The sequence below is a fragment of the Siphateles boraxobius genome, unplaced genomic scaffold (assembly GCF_051911475.1).
Source record: "Siphateles boraxobius isolate OS27281-9 unplaced genomic scaffold, OSU_SipBor_1 11, whole genome shotgun sequence".
Classification (NCBI taxonomy): domain Eukaryota; kingdom Metazoa; phylum Chordata; class Actinopteri; order Cypriniformes; family Leuciscidae; genus Siphateles; species Siphateles boraxobius.
Window position 1 is genome coordinate 1209353 of NW_027508711.1, and position 13148 is coordinate 1222500.

Here is a 13148-nt window from a genome sequence, read left to right on the forward strand (position 1 = left end):
GAACTGCCTGAAGTGTACATATGAAGTAGACTCGCTCCCTCGGTCAAAATCGAGGGAACGAGTGTCTGTCCATATAAACTTCCCTCGTCCACTTCACGAAGTGGAACGCACTTCAAAATGGCGGCAGGGATTCCCCCGAGGGGAAGTGCTTAGGGAAGTTTGCAAGTGCATGTCTAAAAGTGGACTGGAACGCAGCACCGGTCCTGGGGACCCACTGCTCTGCACATTTTATGTCTCCTTTATCTGGCACAGCAGTTCAGTTCATAGAGTTCTTTCCTAACGAGCTAATGATCTGAATCAGGTGTGTTAAATGAGGGAGACATACAAACTGTGCAGAGCTGTGGGTCCTCAGGACTAGGATTGAGAACCACTGTTCTAGGCCTAGGGTACTACTCTAGTTTGTAGACTGTTTATGGATTTCTACCATTATAGGCTGGTTGTTTACACGCACTGTGGACACATATCTGTTTTTAAACACCTAAAGTGAATTTTGCATAATAGCTAGGTCCCCTTTAAGAAAGGAAGGACAAGAGAAAAGAAGCGTTTGAGGGGGCGTGGCACTGTTTGCCTCAGCAAACCATGCATACACAGCATTCGCAGCACATTAAAATAAATAGATAAACATAGTAAAAACATTTAAATATCGGTAAGTCAATAGTAAGTTCCAAGAAAGCCAGAAACTGTTTGAAGAAAAGCATGCATGCACACACAAAAGCCACGCAATTGCCTCAAAACAAAAGCAAATTCCTACTGACACTCTGAAAGTTGCACAAACGCGTTGATTTATTTAACTCATGCCTCCTTTAAGCCTCTGGCACAGATTGATACGTTTACAGTCCACAGGAGGAGCAAACACTGTGCCACAAGTACACCTCTGGTGAAAACAAAACTGTGTTGTGTTTTTAAAGTCAGTGATCTTATTCCTTAGACATGCCGCACAGAAAGAGAACTCATGGTCGTAAGAAAAATGACAAGGTAGGTTTTTTCCCCCCACACAATTTACACTGCCTTGTGTTCTGTAACACTCTGTAGAAAGTTAAAATGTGCAGTTGTGCATTGGGTTATTTAAATTTTTTTTTTTACCTTAAGTTAAAAAGGTATGGTTTAAGTTTGGGAACTGCTCTTCTTCTTAACAGATTTCCATTTAAAAGGAAAAAAAACTTTATGATTTTAGCTTTATTAATCGTTCTCGAGCGTGCATTCATCAACAACCGAACTAAAGTTTACATTGATTAGCTGCTCCGTTATTCTGTTTACACTTTTCTACAGCGCTAAAAATAAATACAGCTGCGCATACAGATTCCAGAACGGATGACGAACAAAATCCCGAAGGAGCCGGTTCTCTTTAGTTAATCAATTCATTCAGAGTAACCAGTGTAATCTGACTCAGAACGAATGATTCTTAATATGAGCCGATTCTTTCAGTGAACCAAAACACACAGAGGTTGCGTGCGTCCTAAATGCTGCCTCCGGAGCCTGCATTCCAAGGCCAGTGTCAGCTTCACTCATACCTTTAGATCGATTTTGAAGGCAGCGTAGATGTATGCATGTATCCTTTACTCAGTTCGCTGTCTTTGATATTCCACTATCCCGTGCTTTCCATTCCATGACCGACAGTTGAGCGAAAAAAAAAAGATGATAGTTGCGGTTGTCAGTTTGTGTGTAAAAATTTACGTTTTTGACCAACGTTTTCCACGTTTGATGTAATTTCAAGGTGAAGTTAATATTGCAGTCATTACATTTTTGCTGTAGATCATTCGTTACCCTGACTCAAAAGCCTGTCCGAAATCAGTTTCGTGAGGTAACTTACCCTCGTGTGCGCCGCCATGATAAGGCAGCCAACGAGTCTTTTGAGTAGGTACTTATTTTGAATAAGTACGTTAACGTCAATTACGTTATTTAACGACCGCTCTATAGTACGCACTATAGTATGAATGTAACTGGAGGAACTAACGTTAAATTCGCCATGTTATCATTACCAGCGTCAGTTGCATCGCTTCACGTACATTCACAAATCCTCTCCCGTGGCCTCATGGGATATTAAAGTGTCCATCTTATGCTCACTTTAGAATATCACTGGAAGAAGTAGGCTGTCATCCAGGTAATTTGTGCCTACTATGTTATGAGTAGCCTACTATGAATTTCGGACATACTTCTTTTGGTTTTTCACCTACGATATAGCAGGGAAGTATGCAATTTTGGAAGTATGCGACCATTGTACGCTCCAATTCTCAAATGAATGACTCTTATGATTAGTTTCTTTTTAGTGTGAATCTAAACACATCACTGAACCGCATGTTATGGCTCCGTAGCAAATTGTTTGACATTTCTGATTTGAAAATAACCAAGAGTGGTGCGTAGCCCTGAAACCCTAAAGACAATTACACTTTTTGTGTAAATGAAGGTCTGTTGTTACTTTAAGAGACTAATTTGTACAACAAAGTAGGCTAAGCATGGTCAAATGTTTTTGAGACCGCTTTGTTTTTAAAAACATCAATTGCATGAATTCAGAATATGAACTTTATGAGTCTATAAAATATGAGTCCTTAAATGCCCACTGAAGTGCCTTGAAACGTGCAGAATTATTTAATCTGTTGACGTAATTTCTATTGAAACAGGAAGACAGGCCGGGACATATCGAACAGTCCCGTGTTCTAAATAGTTTATTTTAATATCACAGCTCAGCCAGAGCCATTGAGGTTGCGTTGGTAAAGCCGCAGTTTCCTCCTAACCATTTCTCCTTCTAATCTCTTCTATATCTAGTATTCTGTACAGAATTCAAATGAGCCTGATATATTTTCTGGTATGCATCGACTTGCATATGATCCGCTCTGTGGTTTACGTACTACCGGCACATCCGGGAACTTAACTGTCAATTTCATCACCGCCCCTTTTTAGGGAAAATAAACTAGACTTCCCATAGACTTCAATACAAAATAGCGGCACAAAACAACGTCCGTACACAGCCGGCAGGCGTGAATAACTTAAGAAATCACTAAGATTAAACATGTCAAGTAATTATATGTCCACACTGCCTGCCATAGAGCGTGAAAGATACATCCACAAACTTAAAGGTGCTCTAAGCGATGTCACGCATTTTTTAGGCCAAAACATTTTTTGTCACATACAGCAAACATCTCACTATCCGCTAGCTGCCTGTCCCCTAAACACACTGTAAAAAAACGCAGTCTCTGCAGACACCCCAGGCTCCACAAACGGCAACAAAAACAAACTGGGCTAACCCGCACCACGAAACATAACAAACGGTTCCAGCCAAAAACCGACAAGAACGATTTGTACGGTTAGTGTGCGGATGAGGAGGAGGGAGGGTCTAGCTAGCCTCCGTTTTGTTTGACAATACTTTAGACGTCAACAAGAAGTGACGTCAACCGACATCACTTAGAGTACCTTTGTATTAGTAAATTTAAAAACAAGTCCCTTCATTCCCCCAGCATCAAATTGGTGTAACAACCCCAACCAGTGGCCAGGCCCAGAGGTGTCTTACTCTCTCCTTAACAGATCAATCTCTGCCATCATCTGAGCCCATTCACTCTCTCCCAAGGGTCTTTCAAATCCAACCGCCAAGGCATCAGGCTGACCTACGGAGGTCTCTCCATCTTCACTGCTAGACTGTTCACATACTGCCGTTGGCGCATTATACAAAGCAGCAGGAGGACCATCACACCGACGTCTCTCTGGTTCTCTTGCGTTTTGTATCACCCTTTGTCGAATGTGATGCTCGTTTTAGTGCACTAGTTTGAAAACGACTTGATTATTTTGCGAACATACTCTTCGGTGGGGTAAAATTGACGGAACAAAATCGGGGTGAAGTCTGTCGTTTATTTGGCTGCCTGTAATAACAAGAAGCTGACATTAGCTATGATTTTGCCAATAAAAGTATAAGACTTACCTATTCCACCCATCCCCTGTTATCGCCCCTTTACATGTCACTGAATATTAATTTCTGTAGGCTACTAACAAGGACGACCGATGCGTTTACAAAACTGCATGAAGCACGAGAATTTACGAATGTTGATGTTAATGTTGTTAATGTTAGTTCGTTGAGTTTTCTCCCCAACGCTTTCTGTAGTAGGCTAGTTCACCAATATGACCAAATGCACTGATTAGAGTGAAGTAGGGATCTCAAAAGGATAAAACTTAGTTTACATTTGACTTTCACTTCACCACCACACTTTGAATCTAAAATGAATCTGTTCAGAGACATTCTATGACATTGCGCCGATTGTGAGTATCGTGTCTCTGGACCGAAGCAGACTATGTGCACGCTGCGGCGTATCACGTGACACTAATGGCTCGTTTCCACTGAGCAGTACGGTACGGTACAGTACGGTTCGGGTCGGGTCGGGTCAGTAAACCATGATCCGGCTAGCGTTTCCACCGCCAACAGTACCCTACTTGATAGGCGTGGTGTTTGCAGGAAAGAAGCGATCAACTTCATTTTCGCGCGAAGAAGAAAGCGACAAAGTAAACACTATGGATGGCATACAGCAGATCTTGTCCTTGCTTCTCGGCATGTTTGTCACAAGAAGACAAGCGCCGACATTAGGCATTTCTCAATAACAAGTACGCAAAGTTCTCAGCAGAATGACTCCCGAGGACGCGAGTCCGGTAATTCTCCAAATGGAACAGCGCGTTCTTGAAAGCGTCACTCAGCTCGCTCTGCATGTACATTTTAGGCAACAATAAAACGAAATATATTATAAAACACCACTCTGTCCCTTTTCGTTTTCATTTAAATAAATTTTAAACATTATAGGCACACAAATGTGGTTCAGGCAATGTATAGACCTGATTATATTATTTACTGCATGTTTAACGTTAGCCTATTTATAACAAAACGAAATATAAAACACAACCCTGCATCTTTTCGTTTAAATTGTAAAAATATTAAACATATTCCTGGCAATATTTGCATTTGTACAAATGTTGCAATAAACAACATTACAGTGATAATCTTGTAATAAAAAAAAAATGACAAAACTCAACCCAGTTAAATTTCAGTTTTAGCAATAATAGCCATTATAAAAGTATAAGTAAAAGGTAACGTTACAAGAAGCTATACAATAAGAGATAAAGCAAAAAATTCAGTCAAATATACAAATTCAGCGCTGGTCTAACATTAACGTTACAACGGAAAAGTTAAATAGCCTAAATATATGAAACTTCACTTAACCCTCAGCCAAAACGATTGGCCAGGGAACGAATTATCGATTCACGAGACCAAAGATCACCCGTTAAATTTACACAAGACGAATTACCACTACAGAGTCAGCGGCAAACGTCAGAACGACTAGCCGAGGAAAGGCTGTTCCAGGCGGGGAACATGAGCGCCGAGCGCCCGGTGATCGCCTGGAATGGATCAAATTATCATAAAACATTATAAATAAACCACAGATTTGAGCTTTAAACAACTACATTCTCGTCTGAAAAACTCTTAAAACTACATTTCGTGAAAGAATAACCATACTATTATATTCCAACTGTATATTAAAAAAATGGCGCTGCTTTTGTTGTCATTCCCCTTGTAGCTTGTGCAAGTGACGATACTCTGTCAACCAATCAGCGTTCTGCAGTGAGTCTAGCTCCTCCCTTTAGTACCGTTCCACTGTGCTAGGTACCCCAACGGAAGGGTACCCAAAAAGTGGTACGGTACGGTACGGCTTTTTGGTACCATTCACAACTTTTGACAGTGGAAACGCAAATAATTGCGTACCGTACCGAACTGTACCGTACCGTACCGTACCGCTCAGTGGAAACGAGCCATAAGGCGAAACCAGACTTCATTCAACCCAATGGAAAGCATATTTACACTGTCTGAATCTCCTATATAGTGCACTATGTACCATTCACCATGTAGAAAAGCCGCAGCTTCGGCATCTATTTATAATGTAGTGCAGGACGCTTTAGATTCTAGAGAGCATTTGATTGGACAGAAAATCTGATGAGAAGAGTGCAGAGTGATCTCATCAAAATCATTGATCCATATTGGCGGAAGTGAGAGACTGTAAGTTTTTAATGATTATCTTCTAAATGCAAATGTTGTCATTATTTTGAAGCACACTAGCTTATAGTATATAACAGTAAGGCTAACATATTACTGAAAGCCAAAAACCTTACATTTTGATTTCATGGGGACTTTAAGACTTGCAATTAGTGTCTGAACGTAACCAGAGTTGTGCAATAGAAAGGAATGCTTGTGTTCTTAGACTATCTGCATTTTTTTAATGCGCAATGCAAATTAAGCTTCAACTTTCACATTGCAAATTAAAATGCAAAAGATTGCACGACATCTTGAAACCGCTTAGAAAAACCGCTCCGATCATTATTTACTGTAATTATCAGTGTTCTGGTACCCAGATACATTCACGGGAGTGGCTTTTATCTGAGAGCGAGACAGCAGCACACCTCACTTGAATGAAGGAAGCTGGCGGACGTTACTCTAGAAAGACATTAGGAGACCTTTCTTTTTTTTACATTTTAGGCGACGCGAATTGAGCCATGGCGTACGCTGCGTATTGGGCGAGCATCGTAAGTAGATCTGCGTCATGCTTTGAACTGCAAAGAAAACTTTATCAACCAATATAAAACAACTCGGGTGGTCAAAGGAGTTTCCTTTAAAGAGTTGATAGGCTAAATGTAAACACATCAGGATTAGGTTGATCGTTGTAGGCTACTTGTACTCACTGGCTCACTTACAAAAAACAATGGGTTACTATAAGAAGTCGGGCGTTGTCTGATATAGCCAGCTGTAATTCGATTTTAAAGTGTTTCGATGGATTATAAAGTTTCCTGTTTTGGAGTAGAGTCGCATTGCAATTGTAAAAAGTTCCTTAAAGAATGCCTTGGCGTATAGTGAAAAAATAAACCTAACTGTAAAATCAAAGTGTCGACCCTATAATACAATTAGTTAATTTATTTTATAATGTAAAATAAGTATTTAAAGTATTATAATGTAAATTTCAAGGAGAAATTACAGAAATGGACAAAATCTAGTATGTCAAAAATATTTTCTCTGTTGATGCTTTTGACTGTTCTGTAGGGATTGTTCTCAGATAGATTGTTGTTTATTGGGTGTCGTTACATGTTAAACCCTTAGGTTATTGTAATTTTTGGCAGTGCGCTAAATCACTTTTCTTTCGGTCTGTCTTTATTTCTTTCTAGAAAGGTGACACTTCGTTGCAAACACAAGCCTGTGTGCCTCAGACCTCAAGATTCCAGGTAAGCCATCATTTACTGTTTGATGTTTAATGTGTTGTTTTGAAATTATAATTCACATTAGAATATGCTATATCAAATATGCTACAGGGTTCCCACGGGCATAGAAAACCTGGAAATATCAGATTTTTAGAAGTGTGCTTTCCAGGCAATGAAAGTCATGCAAATTAGCAAAATCAAGAAAGTTAAGTTAATTTCATCAAAGTGGTAGTTGCATAGCTGTGTGTGGAGAGTACAGAAAGCTCTCAGATTTCATCAAAAAGATCATTTTTTGTGCTCTGAAAATAAATGAAAGTCTTTAGTGTTTGTAACGACATGAGTGCGCGTAATTAATGACAGAATGTTAATTTTTGGGTGAATTATACCTTTAAGAAACCGGCATAGTTCATTGATCAAGTATATACTTTTCATGCTTTGGCTTCTAATGGAGCATTGACACCCTCTTGTGGACTGTAATAGTCCTTGCGAGTCAAAGTCTAGCAGTCTAGCTGAGTTATTGCTCCCAATCAGGCTTGTGTCACAGATATAAACTGTAATTCTTCAAAGCCATGAATGTTTTATAACCCAGCTCTGCCATGTTTGCACATCCAGCCCAGGAAATGTAAAACAGCATTCCTTTATGACACAATACTCCATCTACTTCAGAGAGCCGTACCCACAGAAACAACAGTGGAATGCATTTTTAAATGTGCAATGCATTAAATATATTGATTTTGTATAGCTAGAATGCATTTGTTTGCTTGTTGCTTGTTGCCTGGTTGGGCTGCAATGTGTCAGAGTCCTGTGACAGTGTCGTGAAATGTTCTCAGGGACATTTTGTTACTATATATATCTCCTAAAACTTATCAGGAGCTCCAGTTACAGTGACACGCACCGGGCACCGGACTGGACACGCCAGGGCCCTCTAAACTCAATATAAGGCATAATATAAGCTAGTATATTAGCTAGGAAATTTTAGGAGGATATATTAAAAAATAAATTAAAAAGTTTTCTCAAGATAACACAGCTGGTTTAACTCGCTCGGTTAGTCCGCAGAAGAAACGCTCAGGTGTGTCTGCAAAGTGTCTGACATTATGGATGTTAGATAATCTCATGCATAAACATGTCTGTGGTTCAGGGATTTTTTTAACAGCTTAAACCATTAATGATAATTAGTTGTCTTCTGCCTTCAGGTGTTAATGTCAGTAATATTCACAATTTCACAAAGCTTGAGCCTAAGTGCTTCTGAATGTTACAGGAAGGTATGTGGGTGTGTCGAACCTTTTGTTTTACAAAAATCGTGTGTTTGTGTGTGTACGTTTGTGCACAAATGCAGGATGTTCATCTGCGAGAGGTTGAGACTCACTTGTTCCTTTAAGTGTGGACATTGTTGCTTTAGTTTCTAGGTTTCTCTTTTTAAATGTACACCACCATTCAAAAGTTTCTGCTCACCAAGGGAGCATTTATTAAAAAAAAAAAAAATGAAATTAAAATAATAATGTTGTGAAATATTATTCCTATTTAAAAATTGTTTAAAATTTTTAAAAATGTAATTTATTCCTGTGATGGCAAAGCTGAATTTTCAGCATAATTTCTCCAGTCTTCAGTGTCACATGGTCCTTCAGAAATCATTCTAATATGCTGATTTGATGCTTAAGAATCATTTCTTGTTATTCTTTATCCGGCCTGTACTCCGGTGGATGAGTCACAGCATTTCTCCCATCTGCATCTGTCTCTGGCTGTTTGCATTCAGGTTTTGACAAAACTCTATCGACAATCTGAGTATCGAGTTGGTAGGCGTTCGAGTGGTCGTTTTATCTCTTAGGGGTACCACGTTGTCACTTTCAGCGTCTATCGATCATCCTCTATTCAACCGACATGCACAGCCCATCTGTGCTTTTTTTTGCTCCATGATCACATCTTTCCACATTGACATCCCCTGAAAAATGTATTTGTGATCTTATCTCTTTGCATGTCTTTTCGTATTCTTCGCTCTATTGCTCTTTCAGTAACAGTGAGTTTCTGTTCATTTTTTTTGTTAGAGACCATTTTTCACTTCCAGTAATGCTGGTAATATGGTGGTATTGAAGAGATGGGCTTGCAGGGTTGTGTCGCTGATGGTAGTGATAACCTCGCTTGGAAATCTTTTGAAGCATTATAAATGTTACTGATTCTTACTGTGACTTTTGATCAATTTAATGCATCCTTGCTGAATAAAAGTATTAATTTCTTTACAAAAAAAACACAACTTATATATATTTAAAAGCTTTACATTTCAGGCTTTGTCAGAATATGAAAGAGATTATCCTATTTTAGGTTTCATGTTGAAACAGATTGACCTCTTAATTTAGATTTGAATTTAGTATATTTTGCCCTCCGTTGGACTGTTATCTATTGCAGCGTTTTTGTATTTCTAAGAAGCTCTCTGGAAATAATTAGCCATGTGAGTTTATAATATCAGGTTCCTTTGGACTTCTTTCTCAATCGGACATCATGTTGCAGATTGATGCTAAGCGTTTCAGTGGGCTGCTGTTGAGTAAGGCTTCATATGTTGAAATGAAGCCACCAGGAATGCAAGTCAGCATTTCCAGTCAGGTGGTGTGAATTGAGAGGATTGATTTCTCGTAAAATTAAGCAATAAGGTAGGAGGGGATGTGCTTTTTGAGCATACCTTTTTGCAAATGAAGACATGACAAGACTTGATATGACATTATTCTCATATAATATAATAAAACGCATAAAATGGAAGATTAGGATTGGCTTCTTTCATTGAAGCAACATGATCTCAGTCCCAATCCCAATCTCAGTAATGCTACAAGAATGACGTTTTGTTGTTTTTAGTCAACTCTATTGAAAATATTAATTGAAAATAACACTTTTGACTATTTTTTTTTTTTTTTTTTTTTACAAAATCTTAACATTGCAAATCTGAGTCTTCTTTTCTATACCTTAACATTGACTGCACAAGTTTCTGAAATATTATTTAATGACTTTCAGACAATGACTTAACTCCAAATAGACTTTGTAAGTAAGCCAATTTCTCATGGTATAAAAAATCTTTAAAGCTCTTTGACACAGATTGGCTGTCTTCAGTTGTTTAACATGCATAACTGCATATCCATATCTGATTGAACATGAAATGTCAGTTGAACATGGATGTTCACACCCAGGTCCATCTCACTGAACAGGCATGCTTTGTTCTCATCGTTTGGGGTGGATACTGGCAGCACACCGTGTTTAGGCACTTGAGGCGAATATTTCGTAAGTGCAAGTCCCTGATTTCAGCTCTGCACATTTAAAACATTATTCAGTGAACTGATGATTGAGAAGGTCTTGGTAGACACTCAGTGTAAAGATATCATGCGTCCTTCCCCTGAAATGGGACTTCTTGCTGGTTGCTCATGCTGATTAGGAGTATTTTTAGGGAATTGTTTGGCTTGCATTCTTTAGCTTAGTTTCACTTGGCAGCAGACCCACTAAAGCACAGGAAGTCTGGCCCTGACCCTGACCCTGGCCCTTCATACACTCACTTTTTGTTACATAGTCCCTGCCACAAAGTCAGAGCACCTCTGTTCCAATTAGTTTGTACTTTGTTTCATTTGTTGGTTCAGGTAATTTAGTGTCTGTATGCACATCTTTCAAATGCACCATAAAATTAGCCATAAACGTTTACCTTTGGATCATACCGTGTGAACATGCAAACATACGCCCTGGATATCCCTGCTTTAAGGCAAGTCACTACAGGCCAAACAATTTTTTCTTTTTGTGCACTTGTCAATTTTGAGATTTTGGGCTGATTGGCTGTTTTTAATGTTTTTAACGTGTCAGACTAGTAGAAAAACAACATTTACAAGCACTTTATCTATTTGCGTCTGTAGATTTTAATTACAATACCTTTCAAAGCCTTTTTTCATGCACTGCAGGGCCAGAAATCAGTAGCACTTATTTATATACACCAAACTTTACAAACTTTTATTTTATTTTTTATTCCTACTTATATTCAGAAGGTTTTTATCAAAGGTTTTTTTTTGCCTGATTTTATACATTTCAATTCTTAAAAACTTGGAGATTTTTTTTGTACTGTTTAAAAAAAAAGAATAATTATGGAGTGATAAAAAGAGATTCAAAAATCCCCTCTAAAAACCTTTGACTCTTATGTTAACAGAATGAAACAAGAAATTTGAACCCGGCTTTATCCAATGTCATATTTTTTGTTCTGGGAATGTATCCAAATAAGTTCTTATTTAATTAAATTATGCATAATTTGCATATTTACATTTATTTATAATATTTGCATTTCAGAAAGCTTGTTATACAAAAAAAAACAATTCTGCAATTCTTAATGTAATCAATCAACTGGGGGTGAATGGTGATATATTTGAGTTATTTTTTTTTACCCTAAAACTATTCAGTGTCTTGCCCTAAAAGTGTATCTGACATCTCAGTCAGGCGGTATAAATTCCATGTGCATCCATATTTAGCCATTCCTCCTTCCCTCCCTCCTTTTGAGCCTGCCTCCAGTATGTGCCCTAGCCACACCCCCTTTGACCCTGGCCACTCCCCCTAGTCCCTCCCCCGGCTCTCTGTGCCTGGAACATGCTGTAGCTCAGACAGCAGACACAGCAGAGCCACAGAGACGCCGCCACACACTCAGCACCGTTAGACATGGGCCAGATCATCAGCTGGATCCGCGGCACACAGGACCAATCGGGCCTGCAGGATGTCGCTGTAGAGCAACAGGTGCCGCTTACTGGATATTATCGCATTGAGGTCTCAGAGAGTACCGTGCATGCATGGGTTTGCTTAAGTGTGTTTGAGGTGCAGTGAGTAACTTGACATTGTGAGGATTTGATCGTGTGCCTTTAAACTTTGCCTGAGTTTTTGTTCCGTGCTCTGGTCAGGAGGTCTTGACTTTGTTCCCACAGCAAACCTCTGAGGGAGGAGGAGTGCTGGAATGTGTGGGAAATATTAAGCCAGGAAATGTGTTAGAAAAAGTGTAACTATAGGGACTTTTAGCACTGAAATAAAGCTGCAGTTTCACAGAGGACTTTTCAGTCTCTTTTATCTGTTTTACTGACAATATTACGACAAATCCAGATGTTGCAATGCGCAGTAGTTGTTTATTGATAGCTTTTCTGGGTGTGTTTCACTGTGATTCATTTGACTATTAGTGATATGTTTTTTGCAGAATTTGCAATGATATGGTCTTACAATTAATTCATAATTAAAAACTATTTTGATATTGCTGTCTTTGGTTCTGACTTTTGCATCTGATATTTTAGCCTATTAATTGTCCTACTATGTCAGTTATGACACTAATATCACTAGTTTGCTTCCTGCGACCTAAAACCGGTGTCATGCAGACGTCATGGCTAGCTGTGTCATTTTGAGCATGAGCAGAGCTCTCCGATATGGCTGTTGGCCAATAGGCTTGTATCCAAGTGCTGCACATTCCCACAGTGCAACATGCCAGCCTGGTTCAGCAGCAGCTACTGAGGTTAATGGCCCGGAGGAAGACACTCGCTCACTTTCACTGTGAAGCATGTGCATTGTTAATTTACATACAGATTTTTAAAAATTTAACAAAAAAAGTTAAATAGTTGTTTCACTTTGTTTTGATGGTCTCTTTAACACATGCTGTTGACTATCAGTAACGTTGCACCTACATGTCTACTAACTCTCATTAGAGTGTTAGTAGAGCATTAGTAGACGAGGGTTAGAATAAGTTGTTGACATGCAGTTGCACAGTTACTTATATTCAACAGAATGTTCAAAAGGGACCATCAAAATAAAGTGATATACCTTGATATATCAAAATATAAAATATACCTTGTCATCTTAACTTAAAGTTAATCTCTAAAAACACTAATAACTTAATAACATGATGTGTTATATAGCAAATCTCTTTAGCCTAAATTTACTGGTAACATTTA

General features: G+C 38.8%; 1 protein-coding gene across 43 annotated transcripts in view; it reads left to right on the plus strand.

Annotated features, from left to right (window-relative positions):
* Window positions 1-780: 780 nt before the first annotated feature.
* Window positions 781-13148, plus strand: part of cast (calpastatin) — a 42729-nt gene continuing 30361 nt past the window's right edge. For 10 of the 43 annotated variants that reach the window (XM_077193410.1, XM_077193457.1, XM_077193465.1 and 7 more), the window contains exon 1: window positions 11799-11955. In XM_077193410.1, coding sequence (XP_077049525.1) covers window positions 11881-11955 — 75 coding nt within the window. In that variant the 5' untranslated portion in view covers window positions 11799-11880. The other 33 variants (XM_077193395.1, XM_077193485.1, XM_077193534.1 and 30 more) reach the window with 19 other exon arrangements.